The sequence below is a fragment of the Nerophis lumbriciformis genome, linkage group LG31 (genome assembly GCF_033978685.3).
Source record: "Nerophis lumbriciformis linkage group LG31, RoL_Nlum_v2.1, whole genome shotgun sequence".
Lineage (NCBI taxonomy): Eukaryota > Metazoa > Chordata > Actinopteri > Syngnathiformes > Syngnathidae > Nerophis > Nerophis lumbriciformis.
The window spans coordinates 17,830,001-17,841,739 of NC_084578.2; the positions used below are offsets into that span (position 1 = coordinate 17,830,001).

Below are 11,739 nucleotides of genomic sequence, written 5' to 3' on the forward strand. Positions count from 1 at the left end.
ACTTCCACATTTACCCATTCACACACTGATGGAGGGAGCTGCCATGCAAGGAGCTAACCAGCACCCATCAGGAGCAAGGGTGAAGTGTCTTGCTCAGGACACAACGGACATGACAAGGTTGGTACTAGGTGGGGATTGAACCAGGGACCCTCGGGTTGCGCATGGCCACTCTTCCACTGCGCCACGCCGTCCCAAACTCACTTCCTTGTCATTGTAAAGTAATCCAAGTGGCGAGGACTTGAAAAAAGCATTCGACCAAAGTCCCTCTTGACACTCTGTGCCATTCTGTCTCTGGACAATCAGCACAGGAGCTTAATTGCCAGCAGTAAGTCAAGCCTGTTCACAGCATAGCTCATGGTCATTATTTTAAGGAGAACATTTCTAGTCGGGACGGCGTGTGTGAATGTGTGTGTGAATGGGTAAATGTGGAAGTAGTGTCAAAGCGCTTTGAGTACCTTGAAGGTAGAAAAGCGCTATACAAGTACAACACATTTATCATTTATTTAGTCACAGCCAAGGTGTTGACAGCAGTTTGGTGGCCCGAGGATTTAGTTTCTGCTATTTGCAGATTATGTGGTCCTGATTCAAGTTTCATAGAGCTGACTTTCAGCATTTACTAGGGAAGTTCTCATCTAAGTGTGAAGATTCTGGGAAGATAATTAGCACCTCCAAAATCTGAGGGGATTGGTTCTTAGCCGGAAAAGGGTGGATTATACACTTTGGGTCGGGAGTGAAATCCTGCCTCAGGTAGTGGTGTTTGTACAGCTCAGGGTTTGGTGCAGAAGTGAGAACAGAATAGACAGCCAGATCCACATATGATCATCTCAACACCTGCAGTATTGTGGTGTTGTCATACTTGCCAACACTCCCGGATTTTCCGGGAGACTCCAGAAATTCAGCGCCTCTCCCGAAAACCTCTCGGGACAAATTTTCTCCCGAAAATCTCCCGAAATTCAGGCGGAGCTGGAAGCCACGCCCCCTCCAGCTTGAGAGTGACGTGTCAACAGCCTGTATTCACGTCTGCTTTCCCACAATATAAACAGCTGCCTGCCCAAACACGTTATAACTGTAGAATGATCGAGGGCGAGTTCTTGGTTTCTTATGTGGGTTTATTGTTAGGCAGTTTCATTAACGTCCTCCCAGCGCGGTAACAACACACAACAACAGCAGTCAAGTTTTATTCTACCGTAAAGCAGTTTGTCTGCCATAAACAGCAATGTTGTTGTAATATATTGAGTTGGAGGCAATAACCAGGCGAGGTGATGAAGAACGTCTCTTTACTGTAGACTTCAGAACAGACTCACACACTTGACGTCAGGTGCGCAACACCACGTAAATCGTTGGCTAACCAAAGAGTAACCCCAGTACGCTATAGCCAACATTCACCAGGAGATGGCAACAGACAAACATAGATCACTATTACATTCCTCCCCTTTTAGAATTGTAGAAGTTACTCAAAATAAATAAACAACCCAACCAAAAAAATGCAGCAGCTCAATTAAAAAACTGTACTTAAGCCACATTCTTTTTTTTTTTTTTTTAGTACTGAACTCTTAACCCTCATTTGTAAACAATAACATGCTTATTATACAAACAGTATTTGTACACCTTTAACACAGGTTTTTATACTGTCTTCAGATATTCAGTTTTTTTGGTGGTACTCGAAACCTTTCTGGGTACCTGCGAAAGGGTGTTCAGCATGGTTAGAAAAATAGTGAAAGAGAATAGAACAAGGATGGACAATTCAACCCTTAACTCAACAATGAGTAGATGAGTGTTATGTGTGTGTATATGTGTAAATAAATGAACACTGAAATTCAAGTATTTCCTTTATTTAAAGTCAAGGTATACTTGACTTTCAGTGAATTCTAGCTATATATATAGTTATTTTATTATATATATATATATATATATATATATATATATATATATATATATATAGTTATTTTATTATATATATATATATATATATATATATATATATATATATATATATATATATATATATATATATATAATAAAATAACTATATATATAGCTAGAATTCACTGAAAGTCAAGTATACCTTATGTATACTTGACTTTCAGTGAATTCTAGCTATATATATAGTTATTTTATTATATATATATATATATATACATATATATATATATATATATATATATATATATATATAATAAAATAACTATATATATAGCTAGAATTCACTGAAAGTCAAGTATTTCTTATATATGTATATATATATATATATATATATATATATATAATAAAATAACTATATATATAGCTAGAATTCACTGAAAGTCAAGTATTTCTTATATATGTATATATATATATATATATATATATATATATATATATATATATATATATATATATATATATGTATGTGTGGGAAAAAAATCACAAGGCTATTTCATCTCTACAGGCCTGTTTCATGAGGGGGGGTACCCTCAATCATCAGGAGATGATGATTGAGGGTACCCCCCCTCATGAAACAGGCCTGTAGAGATGAAATAGTCTTGTGATTTTTTTCCCACACATACATATATTGCGCTCTACTACGGTATCGAGCACTATTTTTTGGATAACCTTATTAAGACATATATATATATATATATATATATATATATATATATATATATATATATATATATATATATATATATATATATATATATATATATATGAAATACTTGACTTGGTGAATTCTAGCTGTAAATATACTTATCCCCTCTTAGCCACGCCCCCAACCACGCCCCCACCCCGGCCACCCCGGCCACACAGGTTACTCTTCAAACGGGTTTAGTTTAGGGTTGATGCTGCCTGTCCCATGTTTAATCAAAACATTCCTGTTTTTGCTATTTTCACAATCAGATAAAGTGCATTTTGCACATTCTTCGCCCAACCGCTCCCCACTCTTCTCACATTCCAAGGTATACAAATCTGGTAGATTTTTGTGTGCTCCTCTTACTCTCTCTCTTGCTCTTTCTGAAACAGCGTAAACGTTTCTCCTCTGTAATCTGATGTTATTTGGTATCTCTAATAAATACTTAAATGACCTTAGCTTTCGCTGGACATCAATCAATCAATCAATCAATCAAAGTTTATTTATATAGCCCTAAATCACGAGTGTCTCAAAGGGCTGCACAAGCCACAACGACATTCTCGGCTCAGATCCCACATCAGGGCAAGAAAAAAACTCAATCCAATGGGATACAATGAGAAACCTTGGAGGGGACCGCAGATGCGATACTATAGCAAAACAGAAAAACACAACTTGCTGTTTTGAGGTTTAAAAAATAACAGGAGTAGAAGTTTGAAAAATAATTGAGAGCTACTTTAAAAAGCCTCACCAAAAGCTTCACTCGCATCATATACACTACCTCAGAGATACCTTTAAAAACGTTTGGGTACCAAATGCATGTTTAGTTTTTTTGTTGTCAGTTCCCTTATACGCACAACTGTCAACTTTCCTAGCAAAATACAAACATCAAGGGGAAATCAAACCTCTACGCAGGGAAATAGGTAAGGAAGAACATTAAGTGATAGCAGGATGGAAGGACAACCAGATAGGATTGAGGGGAGATTGAAAAGATGGATGGAGGGAAGAGGCGTACAATAGAGGGAGGTAATGGAGTGAAGTGGAAGATTAACGATCAGATCAATGGAATCAGAGAGGAAGATAAGGGAGGAAAGAGCGAATGAAAGAGTGAAATATGAATGAAGTCATTTGTCCTGTTCACTCAAGCCTGCCCTGTGCCATCACTCAAATCAGTTTTACATTGCAGGAAATAAAACCAGGATGTCAGAGTAAAAAGATTCAGCAGTTTCATAAGACTTTTCCAACAAAACTATAATTCATTTAAAATGCATTGCAAAACCCAATACAGCCTGCAATCATAACACATTAAACAGCAGTTAAAAAAAAACGTGAAATGGTTGTCATCATGTTGAGGGGAACTATACAAGAGCAGCAGGCTCCCACATCATGAAGCTATTACTGATTAATAGTGAGAAAAAACTGTTCAATTGTAACAAGTACTAATTAGGGCAACTCAAGTAAGAGTTTGTATTTATTTCAAATGTTCTCTCTTCATACAAGCTCAACAATATATCTGCACCCCTAATAAATATCTAGGCAAGGGATGGGTAGAAAATTCAGTACTTTTATAATTATCGCCCAAAGTCCATAGGTACTATCTGGTACCGATTCACGTAAAATCATAGGCTGGCATATTTTGCTATCTTTTGTTGTACGTGATGTCACATCCGTTTGCAGACTTGGCACTCGGCTCAAGCACTTGGTCATGGAACAAACACTGAGAGCCGACTCAGCCGGTCTGCCTTTAGACAATGCTACGATGTTCAATGCCAGCAAAGCAAGAAGGCTTCACTTTACATTTGCTAGCTTGATGCTAATTTACTTTTGGTTTGCCATAAACATGCTACCGATAACATTAGTGATTTCAACACTTTTATAAATTAGGTACTGCAAAATACAACTACGATGCATATTGTAATCAAACAGCTGATGTGTAATACATACAGTACTTACAGTTAAAACACTTTGTCAGGCTCAACCAAAAACACAAATGATGCATTTCGCTTGATGGCAAAGACTACTTCCTGATAGATATGTCCGATAATGGCCTTTTTGCCCATATCCAATATTCCGATATTGTCCAACTCATAATTACCTATTCCGTAATCAACCGATACCGATATATACAGTCGTGGAATTAACACATTATTATGCCTAATTTTGTTGTGATGCCCCGCTGGATGCATTAAACAATGTAACAAGGTTTTCCAAAATAAATCAAGTCAAGTTATGGAAAAAAATGCCAACATGGCACTGCCATATTTACTATTGAAGTCACAAATTGCATTATTTTTTTTAACATGCCTCAAAACAGCAGCTTGGAATTTGGGATCATGAGGAGGTTGAGGTGGGCGGGGTTGAGTTTAGGGGGTAGCGGGTGGTGTATACTGTAGCGTCCCGGAAGAGTTAGTGCTGCAAGGGCTTCTGGGTATTTGTTCTGTTGTGTTTATGTTGTGTTACGGTGCGGATGTTCTCCCGAAATGGGTTTGTCATTTTTGTTTGGTGTGGGTTCACAGTGTGGCGCATATTTGTAACAGTGTTAAAGTTGTTTATACGGCCACCCTCAGTGTGACCTTTATGGCTGTTGACTAAGTATGAATGGCATTCACTTGTGCGTGTGAAAAGCTGTAGGTATTGTGTGATTGGGCTGGCACGTAAAAGCAGTCCCTGTAAGGTTTATTGGCGCTCTGTACTTCTCCCTACGTCCGTGTACCACTCCGTACAGCGGCGTTTTAAAAAGTCATAAATTGTACTTTTTGAAACCGATACCGATAATTTCCGATATTATATTTTAAAACATTTATCGGCCGATAATATCAGCAGCCCGATATTATCGGACATCTCTACTTCCTGACAAAGGCAACACACCGTAGCCTCTACACTACAGCCATCTCATGTCTTGTAATTGCAGCTAATGTACGGTACTTGAAAAAAAGGACACATATTTATAATAAAACAAAATGACAACAGGACAGCACAGCTCTGTGGTAAATGTTAAATAAGATCTACATTTTTTTCAACAATTAAAATGTATTACCACATTAAAAACACACAAAAGTACCAACAATTGGTACAGTTTAACAAAATCATGGCATCATTCTATCTCTATATTTGACCACTCTTCTTAGTGGAGTAAGACGAGTTAATCTAAATTGGTTGTTTTCCTAAAATGGACTAGGCATTCAAGCATTTTCCACAAATTGCTCTTCACTCAGTATGTGAAGTACCACACAAGGGACAATACAACTTTGGACTTGCTGTATGCAAATGTCAATGATGCATACACATTCACCCCTCTCCTCTCTCTCTGCCGCTCTAATCACACACAACCGTGTTTATCTTCTCTCACACTACACCCCACGTGGTGGGAAAACAGCCAAGACAAAATAGAACTGTGATGAAGTGGACGGATGAGGCCTGTGAGCGGTTGAGGGACTTTTTTAACGCCACAGACTGGGACATACTCTGCAGCCCACATGGAGAGGACTTCAACAGTGAAGTCTGACAGAGTGCATCATAGACCACATCAACTTACGTGTGGAAAACACTGTGCCCTCCAAGAAGATGCAGTGTTTTCCCGGCAACAAACCCTGGATCACCTCGGAATTAAAAGCCCTGCAGGATGAGAAGAAGAGGGCTTTTGCCACAAGGGACAAGGAAGAGATCAGGAAAGTCCAGCTGGAGCTTAAATATGAGATCAGGAGGTGTAATAAGGACTACAAGGAAAAACTGGAACAACGGCTGAAGCAAAAGTGTGGACCAGCCTGAAACAGATTTCAGGTCACGGAAAAGGTGGAAGTGGTCATCAAGCCTCTATCGACCAAAAAGTAGGCCGACAAACTGAATGCTTTTTTCAAAAGGTTTTACTCTGGCCGCCAGTGATACTCCCGTCTCAACCCCACTGAACACCAGCTATCACCCACCCACCTTTCCGTCAGTCTGGATCAGGTGAGGAGGGAGTTGGGAAGGAACAAGGTTAGGAAACCGACAAATCCAGATGTCATTAGTTCAAATTTACTTAGGGAAATTGTGGACCAGCTCACTGGCATGGTCCAGTACATTTTTAACCCGAGCCTCGGTCTGGAAAAAGTTACCACCCTGTGAAAGACCTGCTATGTGGTTTCAAAGCATCACATCAAATGTTCCCTCTAATTTTTCATGTGTGTGAGCAAATGCAAAAACTCCCTGAGCATTCAGTGGAGCCCATGTGAGCAACATCAGACGTGCACACTGTGGCTACACCAGTAGCACACCTGTCCCAAACCTGACTAAATAACAAATTCAATCTCCATCCATCCATCCATTTTCTACCGCTTGTCCCTTTCGGGGTCGCGGGGGTTGCTGGAGCCTATCCCAGCTGCATTCAGGCGGAAGTCGGTGTACACCCTGGACAAGTCCCCACCTCATCGCAGGGCCAACACAGATAGACAGACAACATTCTCTTATTATTATACGGTAATCAAATGACAGCAGTCATTTCCATGAGATGATTTTCTAATATAAGTGTTTAGGCCCACCTACAATGACAATAACAAAAAATATTGTTTTTCATGAACTGTGTACTTGTATTGTTTGTCTGGGTGGAGGTCCTGCTTTGGAAATAATTTGTACCCCTTTCAGACATTGTATTTAGTTCCCATTAAAACATTCACATGTTGCACAATGAGATGTAAGCAGGGGATCATGTGTACATTCCTGCAACTTCCTGTTTGTAAAAAATATATTTTTTATTAGTATTTATTTAATATACTAACAGCATTTCATGATTAATATTTATAAATTAAGATTCCTAATAAATGACACTAGAATAAGTACACATTTGATTGGTAAATCATAGTGTAACGACCTGGAATGACACTTTATGTGTGGTGTTGGAGTTGTCCGACTTTTTGTGTGGCTGTAAACACATCACTGGCTAAGTGCCATATGTGCAAGTGTTGGCGCAAGTAAGAAAGAGCGAGCGGCTACTGTTGATATAACAAAGTTGATCTTGGTCTGGTTTGTACTGCAGAAAATGACCACTTTTGCTAGATATCACTTTTTTTACTAATGTTTTGGTGATGTGTTTATGGCCGACAATAAAGAGTTTTGCTCAGTAAAGTGATGGATGGAATTCATGTCCTCAAAGCGTCTCGGCAGACGTTACAATATTTGAACAATGATGAAGATAAATGTATTCTCTGTCGTGTCCGTGTGTCAAAAATTGTTATGAGCTTATCTTTTTATTTGATTTTGTGCGTGGCATAGATTTGCGTGCGCAGAGGACGCTTGAGCAGTGCGCAATTGCACAGGCGTGCACCTTAGAGGGAACGTTGATCACATCTTAAGGAGCCGAACGACTTCAGACCTTTTGCTTTGACCTCCCACCTCATGAAGAACATGGAGAGGATCATCTTTAGCCACCTTTGCCCGCTGACGTTGTCAGCAATGGCTCCTTTGCAATTTGCTTCCCGTCAAAGCATTTGGGTGGATGATGCCATCATCCACCAGTTGCATGGAAACTACTGGAAGCACAATGAAATGCCTGTTCTATGACTTCTCGAGCGCTTTCAACACAATCCAGCCAGCACTGCCACAGGTGAAACTTGGAAAGGCAGGAGTAACCATCAACCACCTCACCGACAGACCAAAGTACGAAAGTTCCACAACTGTTCTTCGGATGTGGTAGTTTGCAACACTGAGGCTCCCCACGAGACGGTGCTCTCACCCTACCTGTTCACTGTATATACTCCAAACACAAATCCAACCCCTGCCATCTGCATAGGTTCTCGGACGACTCCGCAGTGCTGTGTCTGACAGGAGGGAGCAGGAATACTGGAAAGTCACCGATTCTGTTCATAACTTTTAAAAAGTCATCTGAGGTTTGAACACCAGTGAGACAGAAGAGCCTGTGATTGACTTCCGGCGGTCAGCACCACCATGCACATCGGTAAACATCCAGAGATCAGACGCAGATATAACGGACTCTTTTAAATACCTGTTCACCTCAACAATAAACTGGACTGGACTTTGACTGAGTAGTGACACATCAAAATAACTACATTTTTCAACTTCTACCGTTTTTTTAATAGCTACAAAATATTTTCCCAACTCATGTAAATTCACAATCATTTTTAGATTTTGTCATTGTTCTGATTATTGGGTGCGAGCAAACAATTTTTTGCTGTCAAAGAGGAATCTACCTGTTGTTAAATCATGATTACTATCAGGAAGTTATTTGGGCCTACTTACTTGGGTCAAACTAAATACTCATACTAGCTTCAAGTACATTATGTGAGAAAATAAACACTAGAACCTTCTAATTTATTCAATGCATAGTGTACTCACCACACTCTTCTTCATCAGAGCTGTCACCACAATCATCCACTTTGTTGCAGACTTGGTCGGCGCGCAGGCAAACATGATTATTTCTGCAGCGGAATGGCCTCGTAGGAGGACAAGCAAGTTTTTCTGGGGGTAAAAGGAGACGCAAAACAAAACGCTATGTGATTTTAAGAAAAACAACTAAACAACTGCAGGCCGTCTTGGCTGAAATGACACTGGAATATTTACTGTGGGGGAATAGTAGAAAATCATAAATATTCTTAAAAAAACAATAACACTGTTTTCACATGAAAACACATATGCAGTCCAACCCACCACACATGTCTGTGTCTTCATCCGAATTGTCTCCGCAGTCGTCCCTGCCATCACACACCCATGTGTGCAGTTTGCATAAGGTGTTATTGCAAATGAATTCATCAGCCCGACAGAAGAATGCCCCTACAATCACACAAAGAAAGAAACAAAAAAAAAAACGGTTTAACGCCAACTCTAACAGAAAAGTCTATTCAAGTGAACAAAATGTGTTACTCAAAAATTTATTTTTTTCTCCCATCCTTCTTTAAGTCCATGGCAGGTATAGGTGAGAAGCACTTTCCCATCTAATAGCTGTTCTGTTCTTCCAATTTAGGCTTACTCTATATGGACGAAAGCACTGTGAAAGCTAGCTATTACTCCTACAGAAAGTGAAAATGGTTTTCCTGTTGGAGCAAAGATACCTTCTGCTCTTCCAGAAATATTTTCTATAAAAGTTTGGATAGTGGGATTTTTTGGAACACTCATCCAGGTAATGCTGTCAGAGGCACTAATATTGGACCTGAGCCTTGAAAAAAATCTATCATATATGTTCTGGTTGAGAGGTCAGGGCTCAAAAATGATTCCTTACCAAAACTTGCTCTGTGAACTGTGGCACAGTCATGTTGTAATACAAACCCCGTTTCCATATGAGTTGGGAAATTGTGTTAGATGTAAATATAAACGGAATACTTTGATTTGCAAATCCATTTCAACCCATATTCAATTGAATGCATTACAAAGACAAGATATTTGATGTTCAAACTCAAACTTTTTTTTTTTTGGCAAATAATAATTAACTTAGAATTTCATGGCTGCAACACGTGCCAAAGTAGTTGGGAAAGGGCATGTTTACCACTGTGTTACATCACCTTTTCTTTTAACAACACTCAATAAACGATTGGGAACTGAGGAAACTAATTGTTGAAGCTTTGAAAGTGGAATTCTTTCCCATTCTTGTTTTATATAGAGCTTCAGTCGTTCAACAGTTCGGGGTCTCGGCTGTCGTATTTTACGCTTCATAATGCGCCACACATTTTCGATGGGAGACAGGTCTGGACTGCAGGCGGACCAGGAAAGTACCCACACTCTTTTTTTTACGAAGCCACGCAGTTGTAACACGTGCTGAATGTGGCTTGGCATTGTCTTGCTGAAATAAGCAGGGGCGTCCATGAAAAAGACGGCGCTTAGATGGCAGCATATGTTGTTCCAAAACCTGTATGTACTTTTCAGTATTAATGGTGCCTTCACAGATGTGTAAGTTACCCATGCCTTGGCACTAATGCACCCCCATACCATCGCAGATGCTGGCTTTTCAACTTTGCATCGATAACAGTCTGGATGGTTCGCTTCCCCTTTGGTCCGGATGACACAATGTCGAATATTTCCAAAAATAATTTAAAATGTGGACTCGTCAGATCACAGAACACTTTTCCACTTTGCATGAGTCCATCTTAGATGATCTCAGGCCCAGAGAAGCCGGTGGCGTTTCTGGATGTTGTTGATAAATGGCTTTCGCTTTGCATAGTAGAGCTTTAACTTGCACTTACAGATGGGAAGCTGTTTTTATACCCAATCATGGCACCCACCTGTTCCCAATTAGCCTGAAAACCTGTGGGATGTTCCAAATAAGTGTTTGATGAGCATTCCTCAACTTTATCCGTATTTATTGCCACCTTTCCCAACTTCTTTGTCACGTGTCGCTGGCATCAAATTCTAAAGTTAATGATTATTTGCCAAAAGAAAATGGGTTGAAAATGATTTGCAAATCATTGTATTCCGTTTATATTTACATTTAACACAATTTCCCAACTCATATGGAAACGGGGTTTGTAGAAAATTACCTTCGTTAAACTATTCCTGCTAAGTTGGAACGGTTTTGTTTGACCTTTGTATTTGTACTTTTATTGTCTTTGTGCTTCCTCTTAGATTCCCAGACTTACTGCACATTATGCCTTTATTTTTTTCCAAATGCCATGTTTAGGCCCTGTTGGTATTTTTGTTGTTCTGAGTAAAATTAACAACAGCTTGTAGCAATGGCATCCAATTGTCTGGCTCTGCATCTAGAGTTGCTGACCTGATTACACAAACAATTGTTAAGTGTTGTGCCTAAATGATTACATAATCTAAAGAAATAAGGAATCCAACCTTGAATAGTTTAGAGATTTGTCGAAAACTTTTGGTCATATTGTATATGATGATTCCTCTAAATCAGGGGTCTCAAACTCAATTTACCCGGGGGCCGCTGGAGGCAGAGTATGGGTAAGTTGGGCCGCATCAAGTATTCCACAAGAAAAGCTTTGTTTAAAAAATTAAAAAGTTTCTCTCAAATGTCTTTATTTTTATTTTTTAACACAGAATAAGATACAAATTAAATAAACACATTAAATAATAATACAAAAATAAGAACATACCATGTTCTCCAGACTATAAGGCGCACTTAAAATCATTTTTTTTCTCAAAACTCCACAGTGCGCCTTATAACCCGGTGCACCTAATGTACGGAATAAATTTGGTTG

General features: G+C 39.2%; 1 protein-coding gene across 2 annotated transcripts in view; it reads right to left on the minus strand.

Moving 5' to 3' along the window:
• lrp1bb (low density lipoprotein receptor-related protein 1Bb) overlaps positions 1 to 11,739 on the minus strand; it is a 1,021,613-nt gene that overhangs the window by 87,299 nt on the left and 922,575 nt on the right. For both annotated transcript variants that reach the window (XM_072912020.1, XM_061926507.1), the window contains 2 exons: positions 9,245 to 9,367; positions 8,933 to 9,055 (listed from right to left, as the gene is read on the minus strand). In XM_072912020.1, the coding sequence (XP_072768121.1) occupies positions 8,933 to 9,055; positions 9,245 to 9,367 (246 nt within the window). The remainder of the gene's footprint in view (positions 1 to 8,932; positions 9,056 to 9,244; positions 9,368 to 11,739) is intronic.